Raw genomic sequence first — 20599 nt, 5'->3', positions numbered from 1 at the left:
ACATCATGTTCTAAAATAGACGTTCGTCTCACTCTTCTGTCAAAAATTAAATCTGGATTTTTGTTTCTTCTTTTTTTAACTCGTATGATGATGATTATATTATGGTTGTAATTCACCAGCTGCCTTGACTCGACAAAGTGACTCTCCTCTGGATTGAACTAAGGAAATTTACTTCATTTTATGTCACTCAGCTTCGAAAATAAAAGTGCATAAAAACTGGGAGCACTATATATTATCTACCTACCCGAGATATGCACTAGGGTTACATTTCAATTTCAGTTAAAGTAGATACGTGTATAATCGTTTGTATTAACTTTGTCTGTTCTTGATGACTTCCACTTAATATAAGATGAACAATATAAGATAAAAAGAAAACAATTATCTTTAAAAGATTTCAGAAGTTTATTAAAAATTGAAGCCATTTCAACTGTGCGCGCTCTCTCTCTCACACACACACTATAGTATGCTATAATAACACGTGATATGTGTTCAAACCTTGGATTAATACAAATAACATCTTCACAAGATTTGATCTTAGTAAACTGCAGCCTGATACGATAATCACAACCACTAGTACTATTGTTGGGGTCACAGCTTATCTCCCTACCCGCACACACCTGAAACATATTGCTCCGACCGTATGAGCTAATAACATACTTTCCACGCCACACTGATAATCTCTGTAACATGATCGCCATATCTGTCTCACAAACATGTTATTTTCTTATCAACACCTCACTAATTTGAAAGTTGTCGAAATGAAATCGTCCACATGCTATTTAAATAGACCTCAAGCTATACATTTCTACTCTATATTACTTAAATATCATTCTTGAGTATGCCAGAGTTTAAATATCAGCTTCACAATGCCCTCCATCATTCAAAGTCTCTGATGCTCTATGGTAAAGCATTTTTTTCTTCAGGAATGATGAGGAACATCTTTAGTCTCTTGAAGGTGAGGGTAAACTGCATTGGGTGGAGTCACTTCCTGCTCTTGGGTGAGTGTGGCCGACACACTGGGTGGGGTACGGGCCCACTCCTGCTCCTCCCCTTCGGCCAGCAGACAGAACAATGTGGCCCCAACGACGTAGATGCCCGCCGTGATAAAAAAGAAAATTCGCCACTGGCCCGAGGTTTGCTGCACACAATGTTTTCAAGGAAGAAAATTTGCCACTGGCTTAAGGTTAAGGTTTGCTGCACACACAGTTCTTCATAAATTCTCAAGCTTCATACTCAGTTTTTTGCAGGAGGGGTTAGAAGTAGGGGTGTGGTGGGTTCATCTATAATTAAATAGGTTTTATTTACACTAGTCTATTGTCAGTGTTTATAATTAACGCTTAAAATTCAGCAATTAAGAATACTGGGCGTAACAGTTATTTCCACCATCGTCTTAGGAGTATTGGACTAACTAGCAGTTTACTTCGAGCTGAAAACGTGATGAAAAAATGTCTTTTGGAAAGTAACCGTATTTTCCGCATTCACGAATATTTCTTACATATTTTAAATAGTGAAGATGTATTTTAAATGCCAGAATCTTTGAAGTACACAGAGAGCATAGTTATGTCGAACATTGCATTCGACAGCGCCAACTAAAGGTGGTAACTCAATCATAACCTCTGTAGCACTATCCTATATTAGTCATATCTAATCCTTCAGTGATTCAGTGGCAAGTCCAGGCCACATCAGATAACCTTGATATAAAGGGGTGATTGTTGTTTCATCAGCTTATTCAAGAATCCGTTACATGCAAAGGAAGATGCGACTAGAGTGTGGCGCATGCAGATCCTGCACTTTGCCGGGCACGTGTCGTACCGTGGGAACTAAACAGGTCAGAGACGATCCATGTCCAAGTTCGATCTCGCTCATGACCCCCGCAGAATGGGCTGGATGGGTCAAGTACAAACTGCCTCCCTAATTCATCTCACTTCGGGCCCTGTACAAATGACTTGTCCGGGACTTTGACCCCGACCACCAACTCCATACCCAGCCACACCCCATCAGATACAAGGATACTGTTTGTGAACTGTCACATCAGTAACACACAAGTGTCACATAAGCACACACAAGCAGTCACATTGGACTTTTTGCTCCGGGATTAGAATGAAAGCAAGTGCGTGGAATCTTGCCCTTAGAAAATGTCAACTCGTCTCACCCGACTCTCCCCCTGTCTCCATGTCCAACACATAAATAAGGTACCAGAGGTGAGGAATTAATTGTCAGTTTTTATCTTACATTGTTTGCACATATCTTAAACAAAACGCAAGTGCTTTAATTTCATTTAAGAGACAATATGAACTTTTAAGGCTAGTGGTCAGTGGGTGCTACAGCATATAAGGTAGCACGTGCGTGAAAATATGAAAATGTCTATTGCACGACAAAGACAATCCTCTCTGAGCGATACTGAGCACTTTGGACTTTACGTTAGTTATAATGAAAATGTGTAATATTAAAATTTAATTTATCAAGTTCTTTATACGTTGAGCTCAATCAGAATCTACCAGAACCTAAGAAAAAAAAAAAAACGTTACAACGAAACATTCGAGATTCTACCTAGATATAACATTTAATGTGTCATTACATTTAGTATGTCACAATTAGAACCTATCGGTCCAATCGATCGGTGGATGATGCTGTCTCTTTAGCTGTTCACTTTATCCTTCAGCACTTTGAATCTCATGGCTCATATGCTCGCCTTTTCTTTGAAGACTACAGCTCCGCCTTTAACACCAATATTCCGCGGAAACCTTTTGATAAGCCCTCAGAGTTTGGTCTTTCGCAGGCAATAAGCATTGAATTCTTGACTTCCTCTTGTATAGTCCCTCAAAAAGAGTAAGGGTGAACGATCGCCTCTCCAACATGCTCGTGTTGAGCATAGGCACACCACAAAGTTTCGTCTTCTCTCCCTTTCTGTTCTGCCTTTTTGCCAACGACTGTATCTCAGCTCGCGAATCAATATTGATGGTGAAGTTTGGCGATGAGAACACGGCAGCAGGTCTCATCGCGAATAACGATAAGTGGGTACCGCCAAGAAGTGGATCACCTAGTGGCTTGGTGCGGCGATAATGGTCTGCAGAACAATGTATCTAAAACCAAAGAGTTGATAGCTTATTTCAGCATTAACAGAAGTACTGCTGAGCCTCTCAGATTGTGGCGGATGCTTCCCAACCAACCAATGGCCTGTTCTGTCTCATACCCTCTAGGGCAGGGGTGGGCAATTAATTTTCCCAAGGGGCCGCATGAGAAATTGGGATGGTTTTAGAGGGCCGGACTAATATAGTTAACTCAGTTTTACCCAATACTGTATATATAGTATATATATATATACTGGCGGGCTGGGCAGCGGGCGGGCCGCTCAGAGACAGGAGGCGGGCCTGATCCGGCCCGCGGGCCGGCCTTTGCCCAGGTCTGCTCTAGGGTAAGGTGTAGACTCGTCCCGGTCAGAACTTCCCGGTTGAGGTATAGTTTCTTTCCCAAAGCAATAGGCTTCCTGTATCTCGTGTTAAGATCAATACTAGTTGATCGTGTCCTTTTGCAGTCTGCGAGGCAGTGTCTATGTCTGATAGATAGGGAGTGAGGAAGAGAGAGCATGCGAGGAAGAGGGTTAGTGTGTATCATATAGGCCTGATCATTCTTTCTTTTGTTCTGTCTCTTCCAACTACAAGCCGTATTCTGAGTGCAGTGTCACTTTGCTAATATAAAATTCCTTATTCTTAATATTCTAAAGTGCTAGTGTGTACAGTGGTAATAAGATAGGTGGAGAAGGAAAGGAAAAGGTTGACATGTTCTTACGTTATTATTAGTCAGAATTCCGACTACAGCAGGCCCGACAAACCCAGGTATAGTCGCGAACGTGTTTGTAATCCCCATCAGTATACCTGTATGACACAAACATATATACAAGCAATATTAGCTTTGAACGTCAACTAACGCTTGATGATTGGTTAAAAGACAGACCAGCGAATAAAGAGGAAACACGTGCTACAGAGCTGAAAGCAATTGCAATAAAGTGTATAAACTTTACAATAAACAAAGAAAGATTACCGGCGTATTTTGGGGCTATGTCGAGATGGTTGCAGTTAAATCCAGCAATGCAGAATCCAGACAAGCCCACTGCTAGGGTTAGCAACACGACAGACAGAGTGTGGTCACAACCAGCGTAACCCGTGGCTATCAGAAGACCCATAGGAAACGTACAGCCTGAAAAGGGATGTGATCCAGTTGGTGTATTCGTGAAAACAAAGAACACTAATTTCTACTGGCTTGCATGAAGAATAAAGAGCTAGTAATTAAACAAACAAAACCATTATAACCTTAACGACTCAGAGCTAAAAAAAAAAGAAGTTACAGTAAACTCTCTACTCGTAATCAAAATGAGCAGTTCGACTCTGATAGATTATAAGCCACATGGTAATGTAGTTCACTGATTCAAAATTAAAATAGCCGAAGTTAGCAGACAAGAAAGTAAAAATACCTATGGTGTTGAAAATTTTTCGGGTGGCTACTGTAGACAAATGACCTTTACTTCTCAAATAGTCGGCAAAATAGCCTGAAAACATCTGCACAAACCAAAGAAGCAAGTAGGGCAAGGCCGACAGGAAGCCATCCTGCAACATAAATGCCACAGACTTTATGTAACAAACCTGTGCACTGTCACAAAGAAGCCTTGAGATCTGCATATAATACACATGTGTATGTGTGTGAAAAAAATATATATTGCTAAATTCCATAATGCCTTTGGTAAGGATTTGTTGTTGAATCTGGTACGAGCCCTCACACACAACCAATAAAATAAACTGAGAGCGAAGAGCAAGACCTTACCTGTTGAATTTCGAAATGAAGGATCTTCTTCATGTAGGTGGGTAGGCAGGTAAGTGTGCTGTAAATTCCCCAGTTGAAGGCCACATGGCCAGCGACTGTGCCCCACAGAGCGCGCGAAGTAAAAATTTTCTTCCATGGCACGTCGAGATTTTCCTGTATACACCAGTAAGAATACAACGGACTTTTGTTTCCTTTTTACAAGTTAAGAAGACATCAGACATCAGACATCTTTTAATAGTCGCTATACTTCTATTGTGCTGACTTTAGAAATCCATTGTAAAAATACATACACGCGCATATATGTGTTCTTTATATTGTAGATGTGTATGTGCGAGCATATCAAAATCAAATCAAATCAAAACAGACTTTATTGTCTGCCCAGGAGGACAGAAATTTGTCTTTGCTCACATACCCATACAGACATTTAACAAACAGTTAGGAGTAAAAGTGAGGAGTAAAATAGTGTTGATTGCACCAGTCCATCAAGGCAGTGTATGTTTATCCTAACAACAAACCTTGGGTGACCAAGGGCCTAAAAGCACTGCTGAACAAAAAGAAACATTTGTTCATCACGGGCAGAAGCCCACGACAGAAGATTAGTACATAGAGAGGACCATGATGCTATCCGTTGGGTGGGCAGAGGCTCTACGAGCATACTAGTTAGTCCGCTTTCAGTAGTTTGCCGGTGGACCAACGAGTGTCGACGAGATTGAAACAGAGGTCGAGTTAGCTCTCGCCATAAACCCGATGTGTCAGAATGCGGCTCGTGGTTACATCTTGAGCTCGCTGGAGGGACCTGCCAGACGTCGAGTTATGATGCTTCCGCATGACGCAAGAGATACGCCGAGAAAGATCTTGGGTGTCCTAGTGGAGGCGTACGGCGAACGGAAAGAACGACATCAGTGCCACAGCAACGTGATGAGGTGGTCGACGAATACGCCGCGAAGCTCCAGAATTTAAGCAGGCGAGGTAGAAGGCGGCGCAGAGCGTCGAAGTGGCGGCGATTGACACCATCTCGGAGGACTGCAGCCCGACCGGTCAGGGAAAGTGACTGCCCCCGTCGTCCGTAACAGGATGACAGGGAAATAAAGTGTAGCGGGCGCACAAACACACGATATAACGCTAGAACCATCTTTTTTTTCTTTTTCACAGTAAATTAGTTTTTAAAAATTCTCCATGATTTCCCACAAGGTCGAAAATTTAATAAACTTTTCCAGAAGCTATGATCGTGAAACAGGCACCGATCACAGACATCCTCTTTAATTGCTTTTTTTTTTTTTACAAGAAAATTTTAATTCGTTCTATGATTTTGTCAGGTTGGAAATGGCAATCGTACGAATTATGGGACAGCGATCTCGGACTACAATGGACAGGTCACATGGCTCACCCTCTTGGGGCCGATGTTACTCTCGATGAAACGACGCTCACTGTCGGAGATACGAGGATGAGTGGCAGGCGTCTCGCTGACCAGCAACATCCAGGCTACAAACCACAGGCAGCCCAGGGCACCTGACACACACGATCATATCCCTAGGTCACATCGCAAGTTCACATAACATGATCATATCGATTACACCACAAGATCGTATCACAAGGTGATAAGATCACATGAAAGGTCATTTCACTAGGTAGCATTTTATTTTGCACTTTCACTAGAGCTTGTGTGTACGCTACAATAACACATGCAGCAGCCAACTGTTGTCGTTATCAACGGAAGGGGGCTTGTGACTAATGTTCATTACCAGCAGAACAAATAACAATAATGTGTAATCAATCATGCCTGGAGAAAACTGACGCATGATATAAAATCCGAGAAATATTTTCTAGCGACATATATAAATATACATAACTCTTCCTTACACGCTTAAAAAACGTAATCGACGCTTTGGACTAAACAAAACATTATGACGGTGTAAAAAAAAACAGCAGGAAGCGAATAAATAAAAAAAAAAAATTAGAAGACATATGCAAATCGTACCAAACACGTAGAAAACTGAAGGCCATCCACCAGCAAAGCCTTGCTGACACAGTATCCCAGAGATTGGCAAAGCGAACACCGTGCCCAGCTGAGCTCCTGTTGACACACAAACAAAAAAGCAAGAAGCGATGCCTAGAAAACAGTTTGCTAAAAGAAAAATAATGTATTACACGATGGTGTATATGTCTACGTTTGTAAGTAAACAACGGAAAGACGAAAAAAATAAAGTATGCATAAAGATAATGGACTCGTTAAAATAAATAGCTAAGACGCTCTTTCATCATTACAGAGAAAGAAGCTTTGTACTTTCAAACGAAAAGGACTGAGTAAACGATACCTCCGCAGCTGAAGCTGACCAGTTTACTCCGCTCGTACACCGGCGCCCACACACCCCACATCGCATGCATGGCGGGAAACGTCACAGCCTGCAAAGATTGCGTCACTTCCAGATATCAACATCGTGAAAAAAATTCGATCATTCCCGTTAGTCGAATACTGTGCACACGGCTAACTCTTAAAAGATGTTTGGAAAGAAAATTAACTTGCGTGCTAGAAACATCTATCAGTTATGATAGCGTTAACATAATATAAAGCAATAGTCTCTGCTGGTCAGGCATGCGAAACCTAGTTGTGACTATTTTCTTCAGAGGTTAGAAGGTGATAAAACGGTATAGAGGTTAATTGTAATAAAACCTCCTGAAAATTCCAACCCAGCGTCTTTAAAAATTCAAAAGAACTATCACTTGGACTGCCTGCATAAGTCAATGGCTCCGTGGGGTACGAAACAACTGACTCTAAGCCATCAGCTAGTGACGCCATCGAACCAGAAACACTTTACTTTTTAAGCTTTCTATCGCACATAATCGATCGTCGAAAGAAGTAGCTGATGAAAGGAAAGTATATAAGGACAGACAAGTAGACAGATGGGACATTACACAGACCTACCACAAATGATGTTACTGACCTCTCCGATGCCCTCCAGCACTCGGACGGCCACCAACATAGGAATACCACTGCGAGCAGCCACTGGGGTCACCAGTGTCAGAAGGGCAGTGCACAGGACGCCGTACCCGAAGAGGCGTTTACCTCCGATCCTCTCTGCCAGCCATCCACCCGGCAGCTGCGTCACGATGTAGCCATAGAAGAAAGCGCCGAGTATGATTCCCTGCGTTTTCTCGTCCCAGTCGAATTCTCCAGTCTGTAGGTTAGAAACACCATAATCATGTTACAACGTTTCAATGCTGACTAAGCTGGTGCGGTTCGAACTTTTATGGTTGTTTCACATGAAATCTATTATATTTTTTACAATTCAAAGAAACTGTCTCACGTTAATATTTTGTGGGAAGGGATTCCATCTGCAGGCGGTTTCTTACAACGGGGGACTGTGAGGAAAATGAGTTATGGGAATGTGGAGGGAAGGTCACAATTTGTTATTTTTTACTCACGGTGGATGATGTCGATGTGCTGTTGGACCCTGACGATTCTGGACATTCTTCTACGACAGTAGAATTTTCCTCGGAAGTAGAATTCACCATAGCAACTAATGCCACGCTGAGGTTGGCTCGTAGACAGTAGACGTTGAAGAAACCCAAGAAGGCCAAGAATGTGAGAACATAGCGGGCTGGTACATAGCAACGCCCTTCTGGGGACAAATATTTGATCTCACTCGTCTTTTTGATAGAAGACAGCCTGTGTCCTATCTTAAGCAACATCCATGTCTTATATTATATCTGCTCTTAAACGAATTTTCATTTGAGTTTATCCAGTCTGTGCTTATTTAATTCCTATATCTATTCGCATATACTGTCTGATTTGAGATAATGTCCATCTGATGTTGATCCTAAACAATGAGTGCCAATTGTTTAACCTCAGAAAACGCCTTTGACAATTCCGTCTAAGCTTTTTTTTAAAAAAAGGATGAGCCATAATTGGCATTTACAGTTCCACACATTGACACAGTAAACAGAAACTGGCAAAATGCCTCTAAACTTAAGGGGAATAACTCTAGCGATACCTTCGTACGATCCTGATTTGTGGTCCTTGATATCTGAGCCTGGTAGTAACAAATGTCTTTCATCGCCATTCCATTTGGCAGGTTTCCCCATATTGTTTGAAGCTATATCAAGAATCCCTGATCAGACAAATAAAAAATTCACAATTATTATCTAAAGTCATGGTGACAGAAATATGACCTTTCTGCTTTATTATGTTGCTAATGAAATAATTAAAGGGTAGACATTTTTTACAGATATTTTTAAAGGGAAATGATAATTAACTAAAAACTACTCTAGAGCATACGTTCTGTCCGAAGAAGGTGGGCAAAATTATGCAGACATAAACACAAGTTCTGAAGTAGGCTAGTATTAACTGACAACACATTCTCCCAGCACTCATGTAAACAAACACACACAGACAGTGCACCTATGTGCGTGTGCGAACAATAAAACATCACTGAAGAGAGGGTGAAGATAAGGAATAAAAATTTAAAGGAACGAATGAAGAATGACGAAAAGGCGGAGAATGGAAGATGAGGGATGAAGCAGAAGAAATTAACGTACTTTTTTACGCAGTGGGTTGCTGTCACAATACACACCTAATGCTAATGAATACACACCCTGATGCTGCAAGCTGCTGATAACCAACCACCTGTGCTCAAATGGTCTCTTATCGGATGATTTCATCCCTGCATGTTGTCCCTAAGATCAGTAAATAAGGTCGCTAAACTAGGACAGCTTGCCCTATTATGCTCTCCCCTAACTCTGCGCAGTACCACCATAAACATGCACCACTTACTGGGAAAAGTGTGAGGGGCATCGCAGGAGAACAATCTGTTGCACCTGAGGCGGCACATTTATATTTCAGATTTCAGCCGTCTGTGGCCTCCGTTTCTTATCTCAACAATTCTTTATTCTATTTTTTCCATGAGCCAATCAAACCTTGCATATTGAAAGTAAGATGCATGCAAAAACTTAAATACATCCATATAGAATTTCATGATGGAGTAACATGACTCTGACAGCAACATAAGCCTCGAAAGCAGGACAAAATTGAGCACTTCACCTCAACTGGCAGTTTGTGAACCCAGCTCGATGAGGGCAATGATAATCATGCTGATAAGGAAAATATTTAGTTAGGTCATTAAGAGCATGTAGTTTCTAGATGACGTTGCTTGCAGCAGCTGGCTATGGCTGACAAGCTTCACAATAGTACACAATGTGCAAGAGTTGCCTAGTGCTCACGTGATCTCCACTTATTGACATTTCCTGTTGAGGTCTTTGACACACAAGCTCACCTGTGAGGCGTGAAAAGAAAATAAGTTTAGTTTATTCCTTGTTGCTCCATTGAGGAGCATAAGGCCGTGAAAAGAAGACTGATGCAAAGCTCTAATCACATGTCGAGGAAATGGCATACTGCCAAAGTGATTTTTATTATAAATAACATCATGTCTGCCCCACTGCCTACTATTCTTTATTATTCTCTCTTACTATTCTTTCTTTCTTCGGATTGTGTGCCTTTATTTATTGTACCAGACTGTTGCAACCTAGTTTATTGTACTTCACATGTAGGGCTCTTTTGCAAACATACCATAGTTGAAGTTCTTTGTGACTAGTGACCATTTACAGTTCATAATATTCATAATCATGTAAGACACAGAAGGAACAAATTGTTTCAAACATTGAAATAACAGCGTTTGAAAATATCATGTAGTCTATGTGGTTTAGAAGCACACATGTCTTCACACTTGCTTGACATAACTCTAAAAAGTCACTTTTCTCATCCTCCTTTCAGATATTAATTTGTCAAAGCCATGTGAATACATATCATCACTGATACCTGTCACCACACTTTTTGAGATATCTGTATGTCCGTCATTATGTATGGGAGGCAGATAGCCGAGTGTTTAGAGCACTGGCATTCAAACTGAAAAATATGCTGGTTCAATACACAATTAATGCAGAAAGCTTCCCCCAGTTGACCCAGCTGGCGGGAATGGGTACCTGACTCCACAAAGGGTGGGGAAGGTAAGGCAGATGGGCATTGTGAAGCTGGCCCAGAGAAAAGTGAGGTCTGTAACACTACACCCCCAGTGACCTGAAAAGGCTAGGTGATGACCTTTACTACCTTACCTTACACACACTCCTATCCTGTGTAAAAATTATATAGATGTGTGTGTGTGTCATATTTTTCCTGCAGTTTTGAGATTTTGTTTCATCGACAGTCAATCACTACATACATGCATGTATGTATGTGTATGCCTATGTGTGCATATCATCCGACATGCCTCCTTACATCTCACTGCAAAATGTTCACAAACATCACCAACTGAAAGGACTAAACAAAACATGATGAGATCTAGGTTACTCCAATAAATATAGCAAACAATATATTGTAGGCTTTGCATTCCCACTAATCTAGCCAGTTATCATCTCTTTGTGATAATATACTGAAATCCACTGATGCACTAATTGTGCTGTGAGGAAACCTGCTATACTGCCTGTCACATAACATATATTGTGGTTTACACAGAGAACACAGTCTATGTGTGAGACAGAAATGCATACATTAAGCAGCAGCAGATGTGTCAAATGAACACTACCAGTTCATGTACAAATGATCAGCCGAGCTTCATGATAGACTCACCATACAGTCTGCTTTCTTGCAAATGGTCACAGTCATGAACAATACTAAGATCACTCACATCTACTTATTTATGATGAACATTTATGAGCACCTGCCAATTCATGCAAACAAGCTATCAATATACTAAAACTTTATTTAATATTTGTGGTATCTCTTTGTATTCTAAAAAAAATCTATAAGGCAACAGCATACACATTATTTGCATATACCAGTTCCTGAGAGATAGTTATAAGGGGCATGTAAGAAAGTTATAAAAAATGTATTACATGTGACTGAGAATACTAACTTGTAATGAGCTTTGCGAAAACTGAGCAGTAAGACAATCTGGCACACAAGAACCATGTGAAAGCACCATTTCTGTATGATGCAGAGACAAACTGTAATAAGATTCTGTCAGTTTAAATTTACTAACCTATTTTACCTAAAGTTAGAAGAGACATATACTAAGAAAACCCGATGAAAAATAAATTAAGTACGTAAGTACATTTTATGGTGAAGCATCAACTACCTTTACAAAAAAGAAGCCAGACTACGTTACTGTATATATGATAACTAAAATGATCACACATACCCACTACTAGGATAGTGAGACCAACAACACAAACAACCTACTGATTGCCCGTTTCGGTTTTGATCCAAAATACAATGTATATATGCCTTATAATGGGATCATCATAAGGAAATGACTGCCTCTTTTTTTTTCTTTCAAAAACCAAGTCTGTTTAGCTCTTTCGCAGAAAAATTCTATGAAGGAAAACCTGCATCTCTCAACATTAATACCGTTAATGCTAAATGTGTTATCTAAAAAAAATTCAAAAAAAGAAAAAAAAAAGCACAAGCGTCATAAAGGGGCGTAAACACTTTTGCAGCCTACCCGTTATGTCACTTGTTAAATTTTATTAGATTGCAATTTTATCTAAAGCGTTAATTTAACTTGTGCAGTTGAATCTTAAGTTCTGTGATAAATTTGAGTTCGCTGATATTTTATCGACAGTTTGTTTAAATCGAGGGCGAAATGTAACGTATGTGTTGTGGCATAGTTATGTAAGCCCACGAACTTATATCCCCATGGTAAGCCTTTGTGTCTTCAAAACAGACCCTTCGTCAGCAGCACTTGTTGACCTAAACCTTTTCATGGTATGAATTGATATATCTTCAGTGATAAATAATGAAGATTAACACTTACCAGACGTTTTAAACGAAATAATATTTTGGAGCCATGGACACTTAAAGCAGACGAACTCGCAAAAATGATGACGTGAAATGCAGGGGACATCACTACAGTGCAACTTTGTGTTACGGTGGCTTCCCTTAGTCCACTTTAGTTTTACATTTGGCGGTCAATAAGCAAGAAATAAATTAAAGGATTTCATTTACAATAATAAAATACGATGTAAAAAAAATAAAATAAAATAAAATAAATAAATAAAAGCTAAGGCATAAAATGGATAATGATTGTGACTTTCTTGTTGTGAAATACCGATATTCGATCTGAACTGGACAATATGTTACCACATCCCATGTTAGAAACTGTGAATGTCATCCGCAATTAATTTTTTTCATCAACGTGTGTCAAAGAATGCTGTGAAGATCACTACTCTCACATCCAAACCCACTACGTGTATACTTGGCCCGATGCCGATCACCTATATGTTAGAGTGTATCAACCTTTTCCTCACGTCCGTGACTCGCATTATCAAAGTTTGCTATGCGTGTTCACTACACCATTATACTGCTTCCCTTGATGCAAATGTCTTGAGAAATTAACATCTCGTTTGTTTCTGTTCTCTAAAGGGCTAAAAAAAAGTTGCACTGAATCAACTGTTAATTAACTTATCATTTATCTGAAAATCTCACTCATCAAAAAAGTCCTTCGGGAAGGTCACAAATGGCATGATGTGTTCTCTGGGTAAGAGGCTGATGTCGATGATCACCTTGTTGGACTAATCAGCAGCCTAAGATACTATTGATAGTCCAATTAGCTGACCCGCTTCTCTGCTTTTTTATGGTATTTTGGATTCTGCCCTTGCGTCTTACATTTTGGCTAGGACCAGTTGATGGACATCTCTCGGCAGTTGTGGGTATCAGCCGTTCGAATCGAATAAAATTATCATTAGATAAACATACGGCAAGTACTTATCGATGAAAAAAAACCTGTGGACAGTTTCTTGCATGAATACTGTATATAGATATATATCCTCGACCATTTAGTGTCATGCACTAGAGAAAGAAAGACCTTCTGTGAAAATACCTCTAGGAGAACTTACTCATCCCTCACGTGCTGTATTCACAAATCTATTGCGTTAACTTCTATTCCATGTTTTATTCACTCTAATTCATATTGCGAAAATACAGATGGTGCATGATAATGAGTTGCAATCACCTGGCGTAAAACAAACAGTAGACATACTGGAATCGCAGTGCTGTTTGTATTTATTCAGTGCATTTGAGTAAATAAAATATTATTAAATCAAATATACGTGTATATGTAACGGACAAGAATCAAGTTGGCGGATCTTTTCTTATTTGTTTAGAAGCTACAACGAAGACACGTTCCTTTATACTCATTGCCCAAGCTAGTTAACACTCATCAAAGACTCAGCATCACTATCATACTCAGATACTCAAACTAGGACTGAAGCTTGCTGGGATAGTGACGTCACTTCCAGTGACTGTGTGGCGATGGAAGCAACGGATTGAGGAGAGCGTGCCCAGGATAGCTCCTCCCCTTTGGCCAGGATGCAGAAGAGCGCGGCTCCCGCCAGGTACAAAGCTGCCGTCAGGTAGAAGAAGACTCGCCACTGTACGAATGTTTGCTGTCCAATGGAAAATGTTTACAAACTGAGACTTAAGGTTAGGATTAAAAAAAAAGACATAGAATCTGAGGCATGAAAGGTCAAGTGAGAGTTTTTAGGTCTAAATGAATATTTAGGGACTTCTTAAAATAATCTTACAAATTTACATAAGTGATCTAATGGATTTCAGGTGGAAAATTACAGGACTGCTGTATGTAAACATTCACTACAACATTAAAAGGGTGTAATATTGACACACTGTAGTTAAGTTATTAGCATGTTATACAGCAATGTAAGCCCCATAGCAATTATTTCTCTGTGGTGAGTGTCGTAGCTCTTGATATTATTTTATTCTTGAATAGGATGTCAATCATTAAATAGTGATTATTTACGTTTTCGTTGGTCAAAACACCCAGAACTGTTGGTCCCACAAATCCAGGAATGGTGCCCACCATGTTTGTGATACCTAAGAGCGTTCCTGTAAAACAAGTAAACGTATGTTTACACTCAGTAACAGTTGGTCGCTCAGTGTTCTGTGGTCTGTTTTTCATAAATATTTATTAATTTATCAATCTGTTTGGTCTCTCTGACTCTCTCTCTCTCTCTCACACACTCACGAAAAATTAAGGTGCTGTCCTATCTAGACATGTAAATTTATAAACACTAGGGAGGTAAAGAAGCAGAGGAGTGTAGGAGAGCCATCACCTGCAAACCTAGGAGCAATGTCCAGGTGGTTGACGTTGAAGCCAGCCATAGCGAAGCCACTGAACCCTAAGGACAGCGTCAGCAGCGCGACAGCTATGGCCGCGTCACACCCACTGAAGCCAGCCGCCAGCATGAGGCATGCCGGGAGCACCTGACCTGTTAGCCGGCATCCAAACCTTTGCTTTTCGTCAAATACACTAATGTGAACGATGAACATCTTGTTCAACATACACACCTACTACGTTCATAGTGTAACGTGATCTGACCACAGCAGTTCAGATGTATAATTTATGCAAGTTGTGACTGATATTAACAGGACAAGCTTTAAAAAAGAGCCTCAAAGAATTCCTTGAGATAGATATACATTTGCTTTGCAAAAGACAGTCACAAGGACTGTTTTATCGATAACTCATATCGAAATATCGAGAGTTTAGCTTATGAAAAGTGTCTTGGACTGATCATGTTCTGTGGTGTCTAATTATCGAAAGCATGTTTTAGAAGCATCGGCATACCTAAAGTGTTCATTAGTTTCCGTGAAACAACTGTTGACAGGTATCTCCTGCTGCGAATGCAGTCTGCGACATAACTGATGAAAATTTGTGTCACCAGCATCACGAGGTGAGGCAGAGAGGATAGAAGACCGTTCTACAGGGACAATGAGACATTTACAGACTGTGTGATAATAACATCCATCTGATAAACTTAACCAGCGAGCTCTAGAAACCGTGGATCAAAGTGACGATTAAATAAACTTAAAGAACGAAACAAGGAGTCATTCTGTCCTCACTTCTTGAATGTTGAAGTGGAGAACAGTCTTTAAGTAGATGGGCAGACAGGTGAGCATGCCATACAGACCCCAGTTGTTGGCGAAGTGGGCTGTCATTATTCCCCAGACCTCAGGTGAAGTAACGATTCGCTTCCATGGGGTCGGAATTTTCTGCCAGATTATAGAGTTTCATTAGTTAATGCTTTGAAATGTCTTTCCATGTTAATGATAAGCGTTGTGTGTGTGTGTGGAGAAAGAGAGTCTTCTCATTACCTTCCTTTTGCCACCAATGGAACTTTCTATGTACTTTCTCTCTTCCATCGTGATGCGCGGATGTCTTGCAGGTGTGTCGTATACGAGCAGCAGCCAAAACAGAAACCACACGCAACCAAACGCACCTGAACCCGAGAAAAACAGCATCATCATCGTCGTTGTCATGAACATCATTATTTCAATCATTTACACACTTTTCGATGAAGACATTTTATGTGCAGACTAGGCCTCTATAAAGTACGCACAAACCCTTAAAAGGTCGTCAACTGAGGAACACCACTGACTTCCGAAAACTGGAAACTCATACATTAAGTTTTAATTTGAAAACGTAGAGATATTCAAAGACCATTTTTATCAAATTTCTATGAAAAATAGGCAGAATTCTTTGAAAAATCAGTACAATTTTTAGCAACATGAGCACATTTTACCAGTCGAGATTTTAGGATTCGTAAACTGAAATACATTACTTGGTCATTCTATTTTTTCACTATTGCAGCAGGGACTATCGTTCTTTTCTGAAAGAGCCGGATTTCCTTCAGAGTAAATTCAAGAAAGGTAGTGAAATAATGTTAATATGCTTCAGTTCTATAATCGCTATCAAACCCAGCTGAGAGTTGAAAGACCTTCACACTCTGTAGGAGACCCACATGACTAAAGAACGGACTAACGTAAAGACGACTCAAAGACGTACCGAAGACGTAAAAGACGGAAGGCCATCCACCAGCGAAGCCATGCTCGCACAGTAATCCAGAGATGGGCATAACAAACACAGTACCTAGCTGGGCTCCTTTGAGACATTCAATGACAAACAGATTATATCAACAAAACTTTGTGCTAGAAAATATACTTAGGTTCATGAGAGATAAAAATGCGTCTCCTATAACAAGAATGAGAGGAGAAATACCCGGGCAAAGAATTATTTTCTATTTTGTCATTTTATTTATCTTTATTTGTTTGTTTTATTTATTTTTATAATTTATTTTTTATTTATTACTTCTTTTTCAATAATTTAGTCATATTTTATATTAAAGCAGTTTTGCTATTTCCTTTGAGTGCATGTCTTCATCTGTGAATGCTGGATGATGTAAAGGTGTGTGTGTGTGTGTATATATCGGTAGCTCAGTTCTTGAGTAACCCAAGCCGACTGACCTAATCCCGCGTGACAAGCCTGTACTTCTCAGAATAATTTTATGTTTAATTAGGTCTAGCAAGAAGAAATTACCAGCGGAGGTCTTACCCGACGAACTGAAGGTGGCCAGCATGCTGCGCTCGTAGACTGGAGACCAGTCCCCCCACATGGCATGCATTGTCGGATAGGTCACACCCTGTGAATTGACGTCACTGGTGTTGTTGATAGTACACCCGGTGCAAAGTACTAATTCTATTTATGTGTCTCACTATGGGCATGCCATGTATATCTGCATGTGTACCCGGGTGTGTACCTGAGTAAGAAAGACATACGCGGAAAATCTTTTCTTGTTTGTCATAATAATATTTGTTAATCTGAAAATTGTGTTAAAAACACCGCACGCCGCATTTCATGGAGTTGTTTCTATCATTATTTTTCCAAGCCAGCGCACGCGCTTGAATTCAACCATCACAACGATGAAAGAAACGAGTTAAGACAATGAATAACTCGTACTATCGTTTTCCCTACAAAGGTTTAAGCCAGTGAGAAGAAGAATAGAAGAGACAGCAGGATTTGCTTAGAACATGAGCTGCTCTGACCTCTCCCACCCCCTCCAGCACGCGCACGGCCACAAGGTAAGGCACCCCAGCACGAGCAGCCAATGGCGTGAAGAGGGTCAGGATGGAGGTGCAGAGAATACCAGCCCCGAAGAGCAGTTTCCCTCCCATCTTCTCCGCCAGCCAGCCGCCAGGCACCTGAGTCAGGATGTAGCCGTAGTAGAAGGCTCCCAGTATCAGGCTCTGAGAGTTTTGGTCCCAGTCGAACTCACCCTGTAAACCGATTGCAGAAAATAAGGTGATATTAAAAGGGTTTTTGCTGCTTTTTTTTTTTTTTTACCTGTATTAGACACTCCTTTCCTGACCAAAAAGTTCAAGTTTTTAAACGCACTCGTACAAATACACGAAGCTGAAGAAAAATACAATGGAATGTACTAAAACCTTCATTATTCATTACCCAGAAACTCATCAGCAAGTGAAATCTTACCCCAAGCCTCGTTACATTGGCGGTTATTTCCGCACCCGGACATTCGTCACTGGCGTTGACATTGTCCGAAGACGGATTGGTCACCATGGCAACAAGAGCAACACTGAGGTTTCCACGCAGACAGTAGGCATTGAAGAAGCCCAAGAAGGACATGAGGGCCAGAACATAGCGGGCCTGTATGCGGCTGCAGGATGCTGCATGGGAAGAGAGCTATTTTTAGAAATATTATCCTTTCGTCAATTCCTTTTTTAAACAAATCCAGGTGTGATCAAGAAAGAAAACATTAATATATTTCTCGTGTCTCTTCGTCATAAAATAGCACCGGAATATGTTTATGTGATACTTTATTCTTTATTTCCAGCGATTTTTGCAGAACGTTCGTATTGTCCTTTATCAAATCCACTGTGTACTTCAAATCATTTATTCTTCTCTTATATTTCATTTCCTGGTCAATGTCTGTTTATTTTATTTCGTCTTATTTTATTCTACCTATGTCTTTATGGTTATGGAGCTATTTTGAAGGGTTTAATTCAGTTAATGACAAAAGGACCATTCTTGACCAGAGAATTATTAAGAAATATATATTTTTTTGTAAAAATGGAGACAAAGACAAATCACCACGTACCATGTTCCCGTCTTTGCGTGAAAAACCTTCTGGCTCTCATCAAAGATTGCGTTTCCTCCATGTTGCTTGATGACAGGTGCAAAGATGCAATACCCAGGTAGTCCAGGGAGCTCACCTGAAGTTGCTGCACAAATCGAAGACACGAAAAGTCGCTGTACTTACATCATCAACAGCAACGACGATTCTGGTGACGGTTACAAAGAGTAGCAATGCATTAGTTAAGGTGAAGGAGCCCCTGTGTCAGCAAACAAACCTTCTCACAGTTCTCCTATTCCACAGGGCAGATAGGACTTTTATTTTAATCCTCCCCCTGTTATGTGTGTGCGTGTGTGTGCATGACCTACGTGTAAAATATTCCGCCATCATCATGCGCAATCAAATGTCAAATGCTAAGAGGTCTGTCCTAGTTTGTATTCAAGCTTCCGGCCTGGCAGTCAGCGTTCAGTTGTTTTTATCTCAACAGCTTGATGTTTAATGTTTACAAATTTGTAAATTTGATGAACTGACTTTCGCACGCACCTGCCAACCCAGCAGACACTATAGCACACACAGTAGAGAACATAAAAAAGAAACTATTTATATCTTTCTCTCTTCTCTCTCTCTCACACACATATGTATATACACGACTAAACAATAACCTTAGTATTAAAGATCCTTTCAAGAACCATCAAAGAGTCTTCAGAAAGAACTCGATAACAAACAAACTGATTCAAAGGTTTGGTTTCATTTAAATAAGAAATGTGAATTCATGAATAAGGCTAAGGAGAGGTGCTTAAGGTGTTTAACGAGTAGATGTTGTAGACTGGTACAAATGATGGAGCAAGAAAGGTAGTCTTAGGCGGAGTAATAATAAAAGAATATTTAGGTGCAAAGAAGGTAGAGAAGCTGTTGCTAGAAATCAGTTTATTTTTGTTGACTAGTCTGTATTGGCATTAGAACATGACAGAAATCTTATTTATTTTCATTGTTGTTATTACACATGAACCCTGTGCAATGCCGTATAATCATACAACTTATAAGGTATACACACCTGCTTAGCCAGTGACAGAAGATACAAACACCTTGCTTCTGCTCATCTTAACACACTTTTGGGATTCCTTCCCCTCACACATCTAACTGAAGTAGACCTCCTCGTCCCCTGCCCTGACTCCCTGCACTTCTACTCCCTTCTATGCGCACTTTACCGGCGGTTATGTGCCCATCACCTCGGTACGCTAGCTGGATTGCTAACTGTAGGCACTCAGCTATATACAACGTAAATATAAATATTATAGCTTACTGCTACTCGTTAGTCATAGTTATACGGCTGTACGCCGCGTCGTGACCCCAGCCCCAGGAAGCTGTCCTTCAGGCACGACCCCTTATTTTGAAACAACCAGGGACGGCGAGCTGCGCAGCACTTTAGTCCTGGTGAAGACAAGGTCGTGCCTGACACAACATCTCTTGAGTTTTTATGCTCCCCACCTGTGTGCTTCCTGCCAACTGGCGTCGTATGACAGGAGAGATAGAGAGATAGTGTGTGTAGGTGGAGAGGAGGGTGAGCAACTAGAGACAGCCTCATTAGTTTTTAAATCATGTCAAATACGACTGGTGGTGAAGATGATGAGGGTAGTGACGACGACGACGACGACGACGACGACGAAGAAGAAGAAGAAGAAGATGATGATGATGATGATGATGATGATGATGATGATATGATGATGATGATGATGATGATGTCATTATTTATTTATTATATTGAAAGAATTGTTTCACAAAAATAGGGTTGCTTTTGTGAACCGAACTTGAATTATTTAAAGACAAAGTATATTTTATTTCAAAAGTT

General features: G+C 40.4%; 2 protein-coding genes across 11 annotated transcripts; both read right to left on the bottom strand.

Annotated features, from left to right (window-relative positions):
* Positions 1-390: 390 nt before the first annotated feature.
* LOC112562126 (sialin-like) lies at positions 391-12843 on the bottom strand. Of its 9 annotated transcripts, none has more exons than XM_025235166.1 (13): positions 12624-12839; positions 11724-11794; positions 8811-8927; positions 8242-8438; positions 7761-7994; positions 7134-7221; positions 6797-6892; positions 6206-6327; positions 4819-4971; positions 4472-4604; positions 4042-4197; positions 3790-3875; positions 391-1138 (listed from the first exon to the last, which is right to left on the bottom strand). In XM_025235166.1, exons 3-13 carry the CDS (start codon positions 8899-8901, stop codon positions 920-922), a joined length of 1575 nt encoding a protein of 524 aa, XP_025090951.1. In that variant the 5' UTR covers positions 8902-8927; positions 11724-11794; positions 12624-12839; the 3' UTR covers positions 391-919. The 9 variants fall into 9 exon arrangements, with proteins under 9 accessions (XP_025090951.1, XP_025090950.1, XP_025090946.1 ...); XM_025235165.1 differs by lacking the exon at positions 11724-11794 and adding an exon at positions 10036-10088; XM_025235161.1 differs by lacking the exon at positions 12624-12839 and adding an exon at positions 9411-9492.
* Positions 12844-13745: 902 nt separating this feature from the next.
* On the bottom strand, positions 13746-19978 carry LOC112562130 (sialin-like). Of its 2 annotated transcripts, none has more exons than XM_025235175.1 (12): positions 19805-19978; positions 18775-18958; positions 18150-18343; positions 17705-17935; positions 17214-17301; positions 16668-16763; positions 15977-16101; positions 15725-15874; positions 15450-15582; positions 14938-15093; positions 14625-14710; positions 13746-14253 (listed from the first exon to the last, which is right to left on the bottom strand). In XM_025235175.1, the coding sequence occupies exons 2-12, from the start codon at positions 18833-18835 to the stop codon at positions 14062-14064; spliced, it is 1512 nt and encodes a 503-aa protein (XP_025090960.1). In that variant the 5' UTR covers positions 18836-18958; positions 19805-19978; the 3' UTR covers positions 13746-14061. The 2 variants fall into 2 exon arrangements, with proteins under 2 accessions (XP_025090960.1, XP_025090961.1); XM_025235176.1 differs by having other exon boundaries at positions 18775-18898.
* Between the last annotated feature and the right edge of the window lie 621 nt (positions 19979-20599).

The sequence above is a fragment of the Pomacea canaliculata genome, linkage group LG4, assembly GCF_003073045.1.
Source record: "Pomacea canaliculata isolate SZHN2017 linkage group LG4, ASM307304v1, whole genome shotgun sequence".
Taxonomy (NCBI): Eukaryota; Metazoa; Mollusca; class Gastropoda; order Architaenioglossa; family Ampullariidae; genus Pomacea; species Pomacea canaliculata.
This window is presented reverse-complemented; position numbering and strand designations above follow the sequence as displayed.